Source organism: Chionomys nivalis, chromosome 16 (assembly GCF_950005125.1).
Source record: "Chionomys nivalis chromosome 16, mChiNiv1.1, whole genome shotgun sequence".
Taxonomy (NCBI): domain Eukaryota; kingdom Metazoa; phylum Chordata; class Mammalia; order Rodentia; family Cricetidae; genus Chionomys; species Chionomys nivalis.
Window position 1 is genome coordinate 28,021,181 of NC_080101.1, and position 19,321 is coordinate 28,040,501.

At 49.8% G+C, this 19,321-nt stretch overlaps 1 protein-coding gene across 1 annotated transcript in view; it reads right to left on the reverse strand.

Annotated features, from left to right (window-relative positions):
* The window catches only part of Dnai1 (dynein axonemal intermediate chain 1), a 68,630-nt gene that overhangs the window by 16,836 nt on the left and 32,473 nt on the right, over positions 1–19,321 (reverse strand). Inside the window, exons 7-12 of the mRNA XM_057790879.1 lie at positions 19,027–19,146; positions 17,941–18,000; positions 16,380–16,514; positions 11,331–11,415; positions 7,226–7,343; positions 6,880–6,923 (exon numbers count right to left, since the gene is read on the reverse strand). Coding sequence (XP_057646862.1) covers positions 6,880–6,923; positions 7,226–7,343; positions 11,331–11,415; positions 16,380–16,514; positions 17,941–18,000; positions 19,027–19,146 — 562 coding nt within the window. The remainder of the gene's footprint in view (positions 1–6,879; positions 6,924–7,225; positions 7,344–11,330; positions 11,416–16,379; positions 16,515–17,940; positions 18,001–19,026; positions 19,147–19,321) is intronic.

Consider the following 19,321-nt stretch of genomic DNA (forward strand, 5'->3'; position numbering starts at 1 on the left):
AGACAAGCATGGTAAAGGGAATGGCGTCCCAGAGGGAAGCAGGTTTCATGAATAAGGTACTCAAGGAGCAAGCAATCACACAGTGTGGTGGGCACAGGCATGCCGGGATTCAGTTGTGCATTCTCCTCCTGGCTTTAGACATCTCTGTTACTTGCAAGTAAAGGAGTCCTTTAATCCTAGCTTTTAATCCTAGCACTTGGAAGGCAGAGGCAGGAATATCTCTGTAAGTTCAAGGCCAGCCTGGTCTACAGCAAGGGCTACACAGAGAAACCCTGTCTCCAACCCCCACCCCCAAAAAGGGAGTCCTCCTTGATACAGAGCACAGTTCCTACTCCTGGTTAGAGTATGTGTTTTGTGAATTTTAGCTCAAGGATCCTTTTGCCAAAATATATCAAGAAAGCTGAGAAAAACCTCATCTGACTGGGCTTTCCTCTTGACTCTCCTTCCTGACCCCAACGGCTCTCTGAGATCTCATGATTCCTCTTTTCATGTATACCCAGTGTGACATCACAGCTCCAACCCCCAGCAACCCCATGATATCATCATCTTATCTAGAAACCATTAAGTCAACATTATTACTCAAATCACCAGTGGTCCTCATATAACATCATCATTACTAATGGTTAGTGTCATCATTGCCAAATCATCCAAAAATCTTAGTATGATATCACCAACCAGGACACCAGAAGCGTGATGATGTCACTGCTCAGTCACCCAATATTCCCAGTACACCACTAACCAAGTCACCAGCAGTCCAGGGTGACATTAGGATCATATAGTGCGTCAGGTACCAATGAGACTGGAAACCTTGGATCTCTGTCCCTGGGGTACTTTGTTCTTAACGCCACAGACTTCCTAGTTCCAGTGACCCCAGATGGGAGCCACTCAGCTTTGTATAACAAGACAAAGACTCTAGTTTGGGGCCAATGAAGAAATTCTAGAGTCCTCCGGAATACAGGGTTTCAGGAATTATGTGTGGCTGGGTATAACAAGAAGTGGATCAGAGGGAGGGAAAAGGTCTAGGAGTGAGAGAGTCTACTAGTCTTGATATTCTCTGGGAATCCTTCCAGAACATTCAGCTACTGGGGCTCTGGCTTCTGAGAAAATGCTGTTTCCACCATCGGTATAAAGAATGGGAAAAGGTTAAAGTCAATAATGGAACACAACTCGGCACACATCTGGCTCTCTCTGGTGACTGGGACTGTTTCCTGCTAACCCCACTCTACTGTATTGTCACCATGACTCTCCTGTCGATGATCCACAAGGTTTGGGGGTAGAGACTCAACCCTATTGACAGAGCCTCATGTGGCAGTTCTTCTAAAACTCAGGAATGGGAGGGAGGAAGGGAGAGAAAGACAGACAGACAGACAGACAGACAGACAGACACTCTTACTGGGGACCAAATCTAGGCAAGTTCTATACCACTGAGCCTAGCTCTCTTGTTTTTTTCTTTTTCTTTTGAAACAGGGATCTCACTAAGTTGCCCTGGCTGGCCTTGAACTTACTCTGTAGTCCAGGCAGGCCATGAACTTGCCATCCTGCTTCAGTCTCCTGAGTAGCTGGAATTACATGTCTAGGTCACTAGGCCTGGCCTCATGTATATGTCTTAATTCTACCATAGACCAAAGCTCTGACTGTCATCAGCTTCTGCACCTGGAGCCCTGGCAGAACAATCTCCAATGAGCAGGACAGATCAACATCTTCTCAAACCGCAGTCTATCACTGGGGGCCTCGGACCCACAAGAGCCACCCCATCTGCTGCAGTGCTGGGTTACCAGGGGCGGGCACTGTAGAAAATTCTGGTTGCAGAACAATCATGACTCAAGGAGAGCAAGGCAGGTGGAGGGCATGTTGGGGCACAAGGCTAACACCAGGTCAGCAGTCAGTAGGAAGTAGATGCCAACTGCAGAGACAAGGATACCATGCCAGTCTTGGCTGGCAGGCCCCTTCTCGTACTGTGGCATCCTAAACGAGGCCAGCCTAGGACTGGTTCCAAGGCAGCAGCTGTTTGATGACTCCCTTATTAAGTCATGCAAGAGGCACTTGGAGGGGGCGTGGAGTAGGCAGAATAATGTCCCCCCCACAAATGTCCACGTCCTAATCCCTAGAGCCTATAAATATGTCACTTTGTATGGCAAAAGGGACTTCGCAGATGTGATTAAGTTAAAGACTTTGAGATGGGGAGATTATCTTGGATTACCCGGGTGGATTTGATGTAATCGTAAGAGTTCTTATAAGGGAAAGAAGGAGGCAAGCGAGTCAGAGAATCCGACATGACGGCAGAAGCCGATGTCAGGGTGATGCAGTTGCGGCTGGAAGAGGGCCACAAGCCATGGAATGCAGGCAGCCACCAGAAGCTGGAAACAGAAGAAGGAACAGGTCTCCCCGGGGCCCTCCAGAGGGAACACAACCCTGCTGACACCTGATTTTAACCTAGTGGAATCCACCTTGAGGTCCTGGCCTCCAGGACTCAGAAGAAATGTGTTACTTAAGCCATTGTGTTTAGTCACTTGCTGCTGCAGCAACAGGAACCAAACATCAGAGGCATTCGGGGAAGGGTGGCCCAAACGCTAATTTTAGGAGTCAGAGCAACGACACTTCCTCCTGGTGACATGGACATCAGATGGGTGGCTGCAGTGGTCCTCGGCCCTTCTGATACCAGCAGTGAAATGCTCTCCATCCCTACCCCCACCCCACCCGCTGCCGCCTTGGACTCTGGGAACAGAAATGCCCCCTTGTGTTGGGATTTCCACAGTTTCCATAGGCAGAGGACCGGCCCAAGGCTGCCATGGAAAAGCGTCTTGAATCCAGGAGAACTCCAAACCTCAGCATGGCCAGAGGCACTGGACTCAGGCAGGGATCAGGCTCTCAGGCAATGTGGCTTTTCCTAGGCATCCTTGTCAGATTGGGAGTTGTATTTAAACAGTGTGGGAAATAAGAGCGAGGCCTTGGAGACAGAATACATCAATTGGGACATTTAATTTGATTTAGGGAAAATGAGGCAAACATTTGAGAACCTAAATAACTAACCAGTAATTAAACTAACAACGAAATGCCCTTGCACTGCAACCCGGCAAGCATAGTGGCCTTTATGGACTGTATTTACAAAGAGACCTGACAACATAATTAGTCCTGTAAATTTTACACAGCCTGCAGCTAAGGAGTGATGGATTCTGTGTGTGGAGGATGAACAGGGAGAAATGAGGTGGATGAATTTCCATTTTCAGTAAATGAAATTAACACTGCTTAATTAGTGAGGCTGACAAATGAATGACCGGGAAAGATTTAAATCCTTACAAGTAAATCTCTGGCCTGGGCAAGTTCAAGGGACAGAGCAGGAGTGAGTTGAGTGTTCGGAACCGAGGGCTGCCGTTGGCCTCCTCTGAGGCACTGCCCCAGAGAAAGGCTGGGCAGGAAGACAGCTGGCTCCTTTGCCCTTCCAGTATGGGACTTGCTGGGGAGCTTCCTGCCCCATCTCCTGTGGGATGGCCTCAGGACCACAGACAGAATCTGCTAGGCCACCCCTGCCTGGGAGACCCTGAGGAGTCTCTTTCCCTGCACGGGCTAAGGAGCTGGAACGGACCCCTTCGGTAGCACAAGCTGGCACAGTCCATCCCGGCTGTTCCAAGACCATCGTTTCCTGAATTGACTTTTTTTTTTATCTTCCAGTATCCCTCCACCCCCATTCACCTGCTGACAGCCTCTTTCTCCCTTGAGCTTGTGACATGGAGCCTGAACTATGGGGCATCCCTGACTCTGTGCTTTGAGTAGCCGAGCATGCTGGTACCAGAAGCCATAGTGGGAAGGCAGATGTGGATTTACTGTTTATACTTCTCTGTCTCTCTGTTTCTCTATGTCTCTCTCTCTGTTTCTCTGTGTGTGTGTCTCTCTTTCTCTCCATGTCTCTCTCTCTGTCTGTCTGTCTCTCAGGGGTGGTTTTGGAGACATGGTTTTTCTATGTAGTCCTGGCTGTCCTGGAACTCATTTTGTAGATCAGGCTGGCCTCCAACTCACAGAGATCCACCTGCCTCTGCCTCCTGAGTGCTGGGATTAAATGGGATTAAAGGCTTATGCCACCAGGCCTGGCTTCCTTTTTTCTTCTTGCTCCATATCTAACCCCAGGAAATTGCATCCTAAGGATGTGACAGGCCCCAGTCCTTCCTAGAATGTATGCCTATCCTTCTTGTTCTGGCTAGTTTTTATGTCAACTTGACACAAGCTAGAGTCAGCTGAGAGGAGGGAGCCTCAATTAAGAAAATGTATTCATAAGATCAGGCTGTAGACAAGCCTGTAAGGCATTTCCTTAATTACTGATTGGTGCGGGTGCTTTCCCTGGGTTGGTGGTCCTGGACTCTATAAAAGAGCAAGCTGAGCAAGCCATGAGGAGCAAACCTGTAAACAGCACCCCTCCATGGCCCCTGCATCAGCTCCTGCCTCCAGGTCCTGCCCTGCTTGAGTTCCTGCCCCGACTCCCTTTGATGATGAACTGTGTGTGATGTGGAAAGCATAAGCCGAATAAACCCCCTCCTCCCCAAGTCACTTTGGCCATGTGTTTTCTAGCAGCAATAGTAACCCTAAGACACTACATAATTTTTCTGTAGCTGGGTTATAAAATAAATATCTGAATTTTAGGAGGAACGGGAGCCTCAAAGGCCTGAGCTGCACTTATCAGACTCAATCTCGGAAATAAACCGCAATTCTCTTTCAGTGTCTCTTCCGTTTTTCTCCCCTGGGGGGGTTGGTATTTGGGAACTTTCAAAGGCTGTGATGGAGGCTGATAGGACTAGCTGCTCATCGTGATGACCCTGTCCGCAACTGGGGTGCTGCACAACCGGGGTGCTGCCTCAGCTTCCGCTTTTCCTTCCATGGAGCACACATCTGAGAACACAAGTTGCTCCAGGTGATCTCAGGAGCCAGTGCAGAATTTCTGGGGCCCCACCTCGGCTGGCCCTGCTCAGGCCTGAGGCTGGTGCTGTAATAGATGGTCATCTGAAAACTGGCCAGGGACAGCGGCGAACAGCATTGCCTCTGCCACAGCTTCTGAAGAGGTCCCCATCTCCCCTGCTCTGCTCTGGCCCTATAAGGGGTTTTGCCAGGGAGAGAACAGGAAAATGTTCTAAATGTCTAAACGCTCCTGGAGCTCGTGGGGCTCTCCTCCTGCTTGTTGGGAGATGGCTCCAGATGGAGGCCTGGCTGGGTGTCAGTCTTGCCATGTCACTAAGGAGACAGAGGCACTGAGAAGTGCTCCCACAGAGGGAGGTCCTTAGCTGTGGGCACCACTGGGCCTGTGCCTCCAAAGGCTAAGGAAAGACAAAGAAGCATTTCCTGGGTAAGGGCTTGCCCAAAGGAGCCCGGCGAACCCTCGTGGAAGGTATTACTTTTTCTGACTAAGGCTACCTCCCGTGGATGGCTCCACACGGCCTTGCTTCTAACCCTGGATGGAAGATGGGCTGGAATTTATGGGGTTTCTCCTCCACCCTCTGGGAAGGCTCCCACACTCTCACCTCAGTCTCAAGCAGGGAGCCTGGAGGTCCACCCCCACTCCCGGGAGGGCCTACTCAACCCCCAGGCTCTGTTCCAGGCCCAGTAGCTATGGCAGAGAGGGGAGAATGTGCTCGGTCCCTGCCAGGGAGGGGGGCTTCACATTTGGCAGCCACCCTCAGGAGTAAGGACACAAAGCAGGCATTTAGGGCACCCTCAAAGGCAGCCCAGACCACAGGGCTGGGAGCAGCTCCAATGTCTCCTCTCTGAGAGGAATAACAAATACCGACTCCTCCCCCTCCCCCTGGATCCCTACCCTGGGCAATCTAAGGGGCAGTGACCAGGAGCTTGAAGGCCTGCCAGCCAGCAGCAGCTTGAAGAACGGAAGGGTTTTTCTGTTCACAGAAGCAAATCCTCCCAGCCAGAGAACAAGCTGTTAGCATCAGGGAGTTGTGCCTGGCTTGCTGTGCAGGGCCCTTGCCGTTAGGAGCAGGGATTATCCCCATTCAGTGGCGGGGGCTCCTGCTTGGCCCAGGTACCATGGACACAGGTGCCACCATGCTGCCTCCACCTTGGGTACCACCCAGCAGGGCCAAGAGCACAGGTAACTGTGGTCTCCAGTGTCTCAGGAACAGAAGAATGAACTTCAAGTACTCGCTTTTCCTCACCCCTACCCTGCCTGGTCAGGAAGGGCCTCCATCCCCCTTTTTGAGTGGCTAGGGTCTTGCCATTTCTCCTTGGCACACCTGCGCCAGGTCTCCCAGCCTCTCGTCTCAGGCCTGCTTTCCTTCCTGTACTGGACGTGGTTTTGCCCCTTCTAGAATTCCTTCAGCAGTTTCCTTCTTGAATGGCTTACCAGGTCCTTTGAGGGCTGGCCCCACCACCTCTCTCCTGCCCGCAGGCTTGGTCTATACTGGCCCCTCTGCTACAAAGCCTTCTCATTCATTCTCTGAGGTTCAGTTGGCATATTCAGCTGTATTCTCTTTACCAACACTAATTGCTCAGATGAGTGTGGGTCTTCTCATTAGAACAGTGATGCTCAACCCTCGTGGGTTACGACCCCTTGAGGGTTGAACGACCCTTTCACAGGGGTCTCCTAAGACCACCGGAAAACAGATATTATATTCTGACTCATAACAGCAGCAAAAATACAGTTATGAAGTAGCAATGAAAATAATATTATGGGTGAGGGTCCCCACAACATGAGGAGCTGTACGTATTAAAGGTCACAGGAAGGTTGAGAACCATTGCACTGGACTGTGAGATCTCGCAGGGGGCCAGTGACAATGTCCTGGTCATCTCTGTATTTCACACACCTGCCAGAGAAAGCTCTGAACACACTAGGAACCTAGGGTCTGTATATGCACGAGCAAACGAATGAATTGCTAGATCACTTACAGGAGCCATGTCCCACTGCAAAGAGATCCTTGTACTTCGGATTCCTGCCAAAGAAATGTGAACTCGTTGGCACAGTAAACAGACATAGCCCTCCCCCATAGTTAAGAACATTCCCAAGGGCATGAGTGACTACCTACACTGCAGACATTGACTGTCCGGCTTAGATTCTCACCAATAGTAGACATTAGATAATCCTGAAATCCAATAAGAATCCAGGTCCTTTTTCCCCCTACTTTGTCACGTGTCACAGTCAAGATGTAAAATGCAATAGAAGGACATAGGGCTCAGGACTTGGCACGCAGTGGGTGCTCAGGGACCCTAGATTTGCTGCAATATCTGTGCTCACCAGCAGAGGGCGGTGACGGCCAGGCGCTTGGCTTTGTCATTTTGAAACTTCCAGAGAGGCAGCAGCGTACCCTCCTGGTCCCTGTATTCATCAGCAGCATCCTCATAGTACTTAAAATCTTAAACACAAACAGACACAGTCAGCCAGGAGCTGCCACTTTGTAGCAAATCGATACCTCCTTGGGCAATACAATGAACCTCTTTGTGTTTGGGGCTGGAAATAATAGCAGTACCATCTCAAAGGGCTATTGTGAGAATATAGGTTAAGTATAATATATGCAAAGTGTGCCTAGAAAAATGCCTGACACATAACTTCTCCCTGTATACCAGTAATGCATCCATATGTGCGTGGACAGAACCCCAGGTCGTACCCCTCATCCTTGTGAGCTTTCTCAGAGCTTCAGAAGCTCAAGCCAGAGTGGCCAGATTTCAAGGGTTCAGCTGCCAGCGGCTGACTAATAGTTCTATTCATCCTGCCTCCTAGATCCCTAAAATACAGCCCGACTCTATGCTCACTGCCAAGCCTCGCTGTAATGAAGGCACCAGGACGCTCCTCCGTGAGTTCCCCAAACTCAAGCTTCATCCTCAAAGTCGGTTTCCATTTTCACTAAGTTAGCCAGAAGACTCACCTTTCCGTTTACCTAAGCTAGAAAGGTGGGGATTCCTTGGCTGATCTCTTCCTACCCTTTCCTTTTTGTCCTCCTGTCTTTTTACATCCATTTTTTAACCCATAGCTACCACCTAGGTTGAGATCACTAAACCCATCACCTGACTATTGTACTCTTCAAGTTGGTCTCCTTCCTCCTCCCTCATTCAGTCCATGCTCTTCAGGGCCAGCAGAGCAAGAACAAACTCTCCCTCCACCGTGCCACTCTCCACACGCTTCTCATGGCTCTCCTTGAACAAGGTTCTCCCGTCAGATCAAGGCCCCTGGCCACCACCTCCACATCCTTTCCGGACACATTTTTCTTGTGTCTCCCCGTGTTTCCCCGTGTTTCCAGCTCTAGCATGCCTTGCCCCACCTGGGTGACTCCTCTTGCTCTTTCTCTGACTCTTTATCCTCCTTTTCTATAGGGTCTTCGTTTTCCTTCCTTTTTTTTTAAAAGTGGGGTCTCAGTTGCGAGGCCACAGCATGTGTTGCCTATCAACTCTGTCAAGAGAGTGGCAGAGGAGTGTGGCCTAATTTGGGGGGCTTGGGGAGAGAGAAAGAATCTGTGCATGGCAGCTGGGGGGTCTGTAACCTATTATCACTATATTACCCAAACTGGATTGCAACGTCTGGGCTCAAGCGATCCTCCAGCCTCAGCCTTCTATGTAGCTAGTGCTACAGGTATGTGCCATTACATTTTTTTTCACTGTGTAGCTCAGGCTGGCCTGGAACTCATGGCCATCCTCCTGTCTCAACCACCTGAATGCTGCAAGTTCAGGCATGAGCCACTATACCTGCATACCTGGCTCTTTCTAGTAGAGTTAATCTGTCTATCCCGGTCCTGCCCTTCATGCTGCGCAGCTCCTGGAGAGCCGGGCCTACATTGTTACATCCATCCGTGTGTCCCCAGTGTGTGGTGCAGGGACAGCCACACAGCAGGGCTCCAAAGGTTCTGCCTTCTCTCAAGTGGAACGGCCAATTAGAAGGAGCGCCCTAATTCTGCACAGTCAGAGACACGCCCAGGCATTGCCTAGACCCTCCCACAATGCCTCATACCTTGAGGCTGTTGTAGAATTACATTTAAACATCAAAACTGTCTTGGAACAACAACAACAACCAAAAAGATTTAAGTGGCCAGTCAGAAAGGTGTGAGCCTTGATCACATCAAGATTCCTGAGCTTGGGGAACTTTGAAAATTCCTCATTTCAGAGCGGGATTAATTGGTAACACTTCTTTATTTTTATTTCTCCTTCATGATTACACTTTCCCAAAGGGAAAACACTGCGCAATTAAAAAAAATCAAAGTTCAATGCATTTTTATGTGACTGCACTCTTACAAATGAAAGCGGTTCACAAGGCCAATTTCTCCATAGATATTAATCAGGCTTGCAGCCCTGTGGTGGGCCACTTGCTGAGGCTGGGTCTCAGGAAGCCACGCTGTGTGAGTGACAGGTTCATTCACAGCGGCTGTGTACGCTGACAGCTTTGAAAAGGACTCAGGGTCGTTTTCCAGCCTGAATGATAACGAGGGTCTTGTTTAGGCTGCCGGGCTTGGCAGCCTTAGTTCTGTGTCCCACGGGTGAGCAATGAGCATCAAGTCACCACGAAGGGCCCGAGGCTGTCAGCAGAGGAGACCAGCCAGCAACATGGCGTTGCCAACTCTGGGGCCGCAGCTGCTCCACATAAGTGCACAGCCTCTCAGGGAGACACAAGCCATTTGGGAAGGTGCTCTTCGTACCAGGGAAGGAGGCCATTTCCTTGGCACTGTCAGAGACACCAGAATTTCCCAGGCCCCCAGGATTGGAGCATTTCTGAATCAATTTCTATCTTCCCCTCATCACTAATTAGTTGCTAGGGTAGATGTATTGAGTGTGCTCCTGTGAAATGCCTCCTCCAGCTCGGCGGATCCGTTAGCCAGTGATGAAGTGGTTAGTCAACAGGTCTACCAAGGGGCTCAGCTACTCATGGCTCCCACTGGTTGTGATTTTGGTCAAGAAGTAACAGATTAGCTTGGATTTCTCATCCATAAAATGGGGATAATAATGCTATTCACATCCCAGGGTAGCTGTTTGGAAAATGTAAAATGCTATGCCCACATTGTACAGCACAATTCCTGGCCCGCAGACCCTGCGCAGTGAGCTTTGGTGCTTGCTTTCCACGATTTCACCTCTCCCTTTGTCCCGTCCCCTGTTCTGACCAGGCATGGCGAAGCCTGTTCCACCCCACACCTTCACTTTGGTCCCTGAATTCTGCCCAGTCGCTTCCTTCTCCAGCTCCACCCTCATTGGACATTGTTCTGCCCGGGGTGTCCGTGTCTCTCAACTGTCTAGAGAAGACCTCAACTGCGTCTTCAGCCTGAATTCCCACCATTTTCCCAACAGCTACCGTTGCCCCTTGTCCCCAGGGTCAGCTCCTACCCACTCTCACTACCAGCCACTTCTCATGCCATGCTCTGATGCGAACACCCTCCCTTCCACACCGCTCACAGATGCTCTGATGCGAACACCCTCCCTTCCACACCCGCTCACACAGACCCTGCTTATCTCTGAGCCTTCGTCGACTGCACCTGGAGCCCTCCTTGACCTTTTCCATGCATCCCATATTTATTTTTCTCTTCTTATTATTCACCCCCCCCCCCCCGAAAATGGGTTTCTCTCTTTAGCTCTGGCTGTCCTAGAACTCGCTTTGTAGACCGGGCTGGCCTCAAACTCAGAAATCCACCTGCCTCAGCCTCCCAAGTGCTGGGATTAAAGGTGTGTGCCACCACTACCTGTCCATTTTTCTCTTCTTCAGGGGCCCCCAGAGAAATTCCTCTCCCCTGAGTTCTAGTGTTAGCATCTCCAAGCCCACTGAGTGGGGACTGGGACACAAGGTCAAGACCTAGATCTGGGTTCTCTTTGGCACTCACGAGTCAGGCAGCTTTGTCCTCTGCTGCTCATATGTGAAGTCAGGGTGCCTTTCTGCTCTGCCTGCTCCCCAGGACTGTCGGGAGGATGGCATTCGATCACTATTGTGCAGCTCAGCTTGCTGTGTGTCAGGTCTCATCACTGCTCCCGCTGTTTTTTGTGCCATTGTTTATGGTGGACTTGTCCCTTCAGCTACATCCAGAGGAGGAAGGGAGGTGGTGGCTTGCGTTTGGTTGTTTTATTTTCCCCTTCACTGTAGGACTTAGCATGGAACACTCAAACGCTAGTCTTTTGTGAAGCATTTTACATACTATTTCTGAGACTGGCAAGTTGGCTCAGCAGCTAAGAGCACCTGCAGAGGACCTGGGTTTTGATTCCCAGTACCCATAAGGCAGCTCGCGAGCATCAGCAGCACCAGTTCTGGGAGATCCATGCCCTCTTCTGAGTACACTTTCAGACAAACAGGTGTGAGCACATGCACACAGACACAGGCACACACACAACAGAAAATAAATAAAAATAATAAAAACTTACATCCCTTTAAGTCTTACCTTGAGCAACATCATCATATGTGTTTTGGTTGACCATCCGCTCCACAATCTTAGCAGCTTGGGACACTTTGGTGATATCATCACTCTGTGGGATACAGAAGTCACACATCCTCATCAGATAGTGCCTGGCAAGGCCATGCCATGTGCCCTGAGCCAAAGCCCAGGTTTGCAATTGGTTCGGCAGTAGACCCCTGTGGTTGCCTATCCCAAAGGTCTCAGAGATGGCTCACAGCCCAGTTTCCTACAACCACCACGTTCTGGGAGCCCTTTCCTCACGGGTGCGCAGAGTCTGAGAGGACACATCTAGTCCCTGGATAAAGCTGCTTCTCATTCTCCCATCCTGTTTGTTTTGGAAAAGGCATTGAACAGAGCCCAGGAAGGCACTGGAGGGCAGAGTACTCAAGGACCTGTTAGAGGCTTCGGTGGGGCAGAGAGGTTTTCTCAGATCAGGGAAGACAGATTCCCGTGAAAGTAAAAGGGCTAAGGGAGGGTCCGGCCCAAACGCCTTACTTCTTTAGTCTCAGGGTGAGGGAGTCACAGAGGCCCAAACGGGGAAATAAGCTTCAGGTGGAATGCAAGACAGAACTGCGCCTGCCAAGCCAGAGCCCTTCCCAGACCACAGACAAAGCAGCGAGTTCTGCCCTGGGAAACATCTCCCTCTGAACCAAGAAGCAGCTTCCAGAGAAGTAAACTGCTTGGCAAGTTAACAGAGATGCAAGAAGTTTAGGGCTGACAAGAAAAGCACAAACAAGGAGGGGGAGAGATGACGGTTCAGCAGTGAGGAGCACTTACTGCTCTTGCACGAGACTAGAATTCCACTCCCAGCACACATTCTGGGGAGCCCACCACAGCCTCTAACTCCAGCTCCAGGGGAATCTGTGCCTCTAGACTCCAAGGACATCGCCTCCCTGTGCATATAACCCTCTTCCCCCACATACACATAATTAAAAATACAAAAACAAGTCTTTGAAAAAAGAAAAGAACAAAGAGTTTGGGATGGGTGGCAGAAGGGAACAAGCTAAGTGTGTATCCAGACAGTGACCACGGGTTGGATGAACGAATCCTGGAGACTAGCACTGCTGGGGGAGGCCCTGCTGGCTGGGATTAAGAGACTAGATTGTGGGGGTGGCAAGATTGCTCAGTGGGTAGAGCCTGAAGATCTACGTTCATCCCCGGGACTCACACGGTGGAAGGAGAGAAATGACTCCCACAAATTTACTTCTGTCTTCCACACATGCTGTGGCTCATGTGAGGCACTCTTTCCACAAACTAAATAAGTAAAATCTAGTTAAAAACCTTTAGAAGAGACGAGATTCTAGATCACACAGGCGTATTTCTTTCCCAGTTAGACACAACCCTGAGCAAGTTACTTTGATTCTCTGGGTCTCAGAGTCCTGGGACAAAGTGAGGATGGATGGGTGGCCTCTCACTCAGAGACCATGTGGGGGGTAAACACAACAATGCAACGTTGATTTAACTCGGTTCCTGGTGGCAGCACATTTGTAGGAAACACAGTTGAGTGGTGGAGGCTCACACATTGGCATCTGGGAAATGGCTCTTGGAGGGCCCTTCACCACTCTTCAGACTGACTCTATCTCAGAAAACTGGGCAAGGAGGGCTGGCGTTGGAGTGTGTAAGTATAGCGCTCAGAGTTCACCTGTTCCCAGATACCCCCTTCCACTTCTTGACCTAAAGCACAAGCTCTCCTTTCATAGCTTCCGGGCCAGCTTGACTCTCCCTGTGTGCGGCAATGCTTGCTATGGACAGCTCGCCAGTTAACTTGACACTTGCTTTCCTGGCTCTGCTGCTACAATCTGAACTCTCTCCTGGGGCCACGAGGAACTACAGACCTGAAGGCAACCCCTCTGATGCTGCACAGCAGCGCCTCAGCTCCCCACGTTAACACTCTCTACAGCGACCTCTTCCAAGCTCCATGAGCCTTAGTGTGGCCTGTTACCAACAGTGGCAACGCTGCTAGCCCTGTGTGTACACATTATTGTGACTCGTCGACAATCTTGCAAAGTGTGATGTCATTTCAGATGGCTTTACACTTTGGGAAACTGAGGCTTCTTAAAGCTCCAGCTCATATTATCAAAGCCAGACTCGAATCGCGAGTCTGTGGGCTTCGGAGCCCATGCTCTTGTCCCTACTCCATCTGACTACACTATCCTTTTCCTGGAAGACCTAGGCCAGACCCTAGATGTGCCCAGACGAGAGTACAGTGGGTATCACCTCCACTGCTCCAGATGCCATCCTGCTGGAGCAGCCACACCTCTTTGTGGGTTCTGACTGACCTGGTGGCTTCTGATCCCATTCCCCTATGCCTGCCAAATCTTCCAGACCAGACAAGCTTGCATTCATTTTTGTGTATTCAGCCAAGTCACTAATGAGCCTGAGACCTACAGTCCATTACCCGGGACCTTCTTGTAGGATATCATGAACTTACTCTCTTTTCTCCCTGCCCACACCTGCGCCTTTCACAGAGGTCTTTGAGGAAACCATGTTTCTCTGCTCTAGGTCTAGGTCTAGGCAAAAGGGAAGGTGCTGCCATCCTCACTCATTCTTACAGACAGCTGGACTCAGCACCTGGCACTCCTGGCTAGAACTCAGTTCCTTTGGGGAAAGGGTTCTTGCCAAAATACTCACCCAGGAATAGTGTACATTATCCCTGCAGTGTCCTACCTCATCATGGCTTCTCGGCCTAGCGGATCAGTGTGGGAGAATATTCATCTATTCATCTAAGTGAAACTCTGTGAAACTGTTACTTTGCCTCTCTAAAATACCTGATTGGTCTAATAAAGAGCTGAATGACCAATAGCTAGACAGGAGAGGGATAGGTCAGGCAGAGAGAATGAATAAAGAAAAGAATGAGAAGAGGGGGAGTGAGAAAAGAAGGAGAGGAAGATGCCAGGAGCCAGCCACCCAGCCAGACAAGGAATAAGAAGAAAAGAAAAGATATACAGAAATAGAGAAAGATAAAAACCCAGAGGCAAAAGGTAAACAGGATAATTTAAGTTAAGAAAAGCTGGCTGGAAATAAGCCAAGCTAAGGCCGGGCATTTATAAGAAAGAATGGTCTCCATGTGGTTATTTGGGAGCTGGATGGCGGGCCCCTCACAGAGCAAAGAGTAAAAGAAGTGAAAAACAAAGCAACTACACATCAGAATCTGCCCATATCTCTGTTTCCCATGTCAGCAAACTGGATGAACCAGAGTGACAGGAAATGTTGACATCAGCTTTGGCAGGCTTTAGGTCCCACATCAGTTTTCAGTCTCAGCCAGAGTCTTCTGGTTTCTGGGTCTTGATGACTCTAGTTGGGGTTTCTGCCATTATGGGTTCCAGTAGAGCCAATAGCCCAGACTCTCAAGGATCTTCAGCCTAACCCAGACCAGAGCCTCCTCTGGTGCCTTGAGGAATGGTGCAAGGAAGCCAAGGATACTGACACAGCCCTCGAGGCAGGGGCTCTATCCCACAGAGACTGTGTTCTCAGCATGGCCATGACCACTCAATGTTTGATCAGCGATTCAAAGGAAATGAAAGTCTCTATTAAGTCATAGCAGGGGACCCTCAAATATCCCTTCAAGTGTGACATCAGGGTCATGGAACAGAACTAAGAGGACATGGGCACAGCTCGGGTAAAGAAAACAACTTTCTTTTTTTTTCTTTTTTTTTTTTTTTTGGTTTTTCGAGACAGGGTTTCTCTGTGGCTTTGGAGCCTGTCCTGGAACTAGCTCTGTAGACCAGGCTGGTCTTGAACTCACAGAGATCCACCTGCCTCTGCCTCCCGAGTGCTGGGATTAAAGGCGTGCGCCACCATCGCCCGGCTTAGAAACTGAGCTGAGTTTTAGTGCGGTTGGAGGAGCAGAGCCACTTCCCTGTGAGTGCCCTGGGCGCTCTCCAAAGTGCTGAAACCAGCCCCTAGCTTCTTGTGACCCTCTTCGAAAGCAGGTCACACCCATAGAATCTTTGCTCTGGGACTCCTTCTCCAGACCTAGATTTCTCTCTCTCTTTAGGAATAAATGAGGTCCCCAGCATCTCCTGTGGTGATATCCCCCATGCCATCGCCCCGTGTTTGCATCCCTTTACTCTATGGTGATCCCTAAACTCCTGCAGGCTCACCCTTCTAAGTCCCCAGCCATGGTCTTTCTAAAACTCCCACTTGGCTCCTATGGTCAACCCAACTCAAGGCAGCCACATCCATTGGCCTGATGATGATGGTACCTAAGATAACTTTTGAAGACTCACTGACCTAGTTTTACATCTGTAGCTGTGATAAAAATACCCTGACAAGAGCAACTTAGGGGAAAATGGTTTATTTTAGTTCAAAATTCCAGGTTACAGTCCATTGTAGCCAGGAATTCAAGGCAGCAAGAACTTGAGGCATCTAGTCACATCATAGTTGGGGAAAGAGAATGAATGCATGTACGCCTAATACTCAACTCACATTCTCCATGTTACACAGTCCAGCACCCAAACCTAGGGAATAGTGCCACCTACAGTGGGTTGGGTCTTTCCTTACCCATTAATGTAAACAAGACAGCCCCCACAGACACACCCACAGGCCAATCTGATCTACACAGCCTTGAGACTCTTCCCAGGTGCTAGATCATGTCACGTTGACAACTAAAATGATCATGTTACTCACTTTAACTATCAGACGTAATTAAATCAAAGACTGAAGGCAGAAGAACTTAACTCACCTTAAACTCAGCAAAGACAATTTATCCTTAGATTCTCGCCCCTACCACAACTTGGTGACTTTCCTATGATACAGATAATACAGACTTTTCAAGAAACTCCGTCCTAGGCCAGTGACTCCCAAACCCTTCTGACTTTCAAGAATATTAATCAGGGGGAAGATGGGGAATGCCAGAGACAATTCTAGCTGTCCTTATGTCTTCTCCTGAGGTAAGAAATTACTCACACCTCAATATCAGCCTTCCCCCTTGAGCATCTGTGAACCCCTTCTATGTAGCAAGCTTTTATTTACCTACAGCCCAAGGCCCCACTCAGACATTCTGTGACCGAGCTGCAGACATCCCCACCAAACCTGGGACTCCATAGATGTCAGTTTCCTCATGGCCATCTTCTCTGTCTTCTTAGCCACTGGAGTCTTTGTCTTCTCCTTCTCTTTGGTCTTTTCCTGTTTCTCAAGCTCATCTACATAGGCATCATAGATTTCCCACTAGGCAAGAGCAAGACAGAAGAGTCACCACAGGGCAGAGCTTTCAGTGGGCCAGCTCTTCAGCCTGCAGGAGTCGGCTGTGTTAACCTGTCAAGTTGGCACCCTCCAGTCATTGAATTACATGTTCAAAGTCCATCTTCCCTACCAGTCATCCGCTCTAGAACAGGAAGGAAGGAGTTTTCAGGGTTCCTCTGGGCTGGGCTTAGCCACCCTGAAGCATAGGGTCTGCATCTTAAGCTGGAGGTCAGTTCTAGGTTTCAACCCATAACAGGAAGAGAAAAGGTGCAACCATTAGGTAACTAATAATTTGTTGAAGATATCTAAGACTGAATTGAGAAATATTTTTTAAAAATCTTTCTCAGTTGGTGAGATAGCTCGGAGACTAAAGGCCCTTTCCAGCAAGCCTGATATCCCGAGTTCAATCCCTGGAACCCATATGTTGGAAAACTGACTTCTGAAAGCTACCCTCTGACCTCCATGCATGGAACACACACACACACACACACATGCAGAAAGAGAGAGAGAGAGAGAGAGAGAGAGAGAGAGAGAGAGAGAGAGAGAGAGTTAACGGGGAAAATGTCTGCCTCTGCGGTAGTGAAAAAACATATTGGCCTAGCTGACCATCTACTTCACTGCCCACATCTCAAGATTAGAAAGAATAATAATAAATAGGCATTCTGCCAACTAGAGCTGGAAAAAGGAAAACCCAAGGGCTGTAGCCGCTGTAGCAGAAGCAGCAGCAGCAAGAATCTGGGGTTGGGCAGATGCAGTAGCTCCCAGGGAGTGCTGCCCAGACTGGGCAGTCACTGCCACCTGGAGGCCAGATAGGCACACCTTACATTTAAAAATTCACCCAGAGGCCAGGATGCCTCTCTGTGCTGCACTTCTGGCGTTTGTTATCTCATTCAGAGCCCGCCAACACCTCCGCATGGCGGCTGGCCATCCTTTGTTGACAAAGAAAGAAACAGAAGGATTAAGAAAGAAGCAAGCATACTGTGTCCAGGATCCCACAGTAGGAAGAGCAGAACTTGGGCCTCCAAGTCAGCACCACAGACAGGAGGGCTTAGTGGGAAGGAGGGTCCCCAAGAATACAAAAGGCAGTCAGAATGTTGGCACTTTAAAGTCAGTTACAGGGTGCCACAGGCTACAGAGTCCACGGGAACAAGCATTCTACCATGTCCTGGGGAAGGCTCCAGAAGCCATCCATGCCTCCAGCATGGCGGCACGAAGCAGGTTCAGCACTCACTATGGGAGACCTAATGTGATGTGCCCAGTGTTCGGGACTGATAGCTCAGGACGACATGCAGGGAGATGGATGAATAATTAAGGCAGACTGGAAGACATGCCAGTCTCCTGTGCTGCCGAGTGTTCCAGGATGCATGGGAGGGCAGATGGAGACAGCTTTCAGGCTGACCCAGGGTCTTACCTGATTGGCTGTGGCTGAAAAGTTTGTTCTTGGTGGAGGCTCCATCTGACACTCTCGATCCTAGAGAACAGTGACACCAGGGGACCCACAGATGGTCTCTCCTCCCTCTCCCTTAACCCAACAGACAGACAGCTTTAGGAGAAGCATTTTGGTTGGAGCTGAGGAAGGGGTGGGACAGAACTGGAGAAGCAAAGAAGAACCTGGCGAAAGACTGAATTATTCAAATCCCACATTTGTTTTTCCATTCTGACCTCCTTCAGTAGCCTAAGCTGGAGGACAAGGGCAGTGAAGATCAATTATGCCAGTTTTTAATCAAGAGGAGGTCCAGGTTGGAGATGGACAGACTTGAAGAGGCCAGCCTGTCACAATGCACAGAGGCCAGCCTCCCACAAGCACCAGGGCTAATGCCCCTTACATGAGAAGGCTTCTCCCCAAAACTGGGATCTCTGCGTCCAGCATGTAAGTTGCTTGCTCCGCATTGTGTAAACCCGACTATCCAACATCAACCTAAGGACCACACAGGGTGATGAGGTGCTGCCCAAGACTGACTGACCCTGGAGACCCTGCCTCCATCATACATGCACTGTGTTCATAGCAGAACACTCGGTGAGCATCCCTCACCTAAAACCCTGTCAGGCCCTCTCAGCCTGCTTCTCAGGACCCTTCATAGCCAGGGAATGTTCTAGCTTTTCCAAGCTGATCTACCACAGAGACCATCAACCTCTATTATATTGTTTCTAGACTCCCCATCCCCCTGGCACACTGTGGTCCCAATTTCTACTCCATCTTCCCAGTCTAGCCCAAGTTGCAGCCTCTCAGTGGAGTCCAAGGGCTCTGGCCTTCCTCTGAATGACTAGATGGCTTACAGGGACTTGAACACATATTTTAGTTTTCCTTGGAGAGGGAAGCTGTGGTCTGTCCTATGGCCCCTCTCCAGGCTCAGGCCTGCAAGTACTGATCTTAGGCTTATGTCTGCCTTGCCATTGTACATCAGAGAACTTCAAAGTAAAGGGGTGTGGTGGGGGAAATCTACCTGAGGGGGGGGGATTGTTGAAGGTCTGTAAAAGAAGGGGTGGGGGGATCTACCCGGAGGGGGTTGTTGAAGGTCTGGGACGCTCTCTCGCTGAAATTAAACTGGTTGGTGAGTTTTCGCTCCTTGGGTTGCACAGGAGCCATCAGTCCCTCTTCTGTCGCTTTTTCAGTGGTCTGGAAATAAAGAGCAGGAGGCCAGGGTTTAGTTGTGGGAGGGAGACAGTGAACGGTCAGGAGTAAGGGGAAGGAACCCCTGGCCCCGCAGGATGGGGGCGGGCAGAGGATGCTGCCAGAAGCACTGGCACATGCAGCCTCTCTCACCGTTCTTCCCTGAGTCACCCCTAAAGCC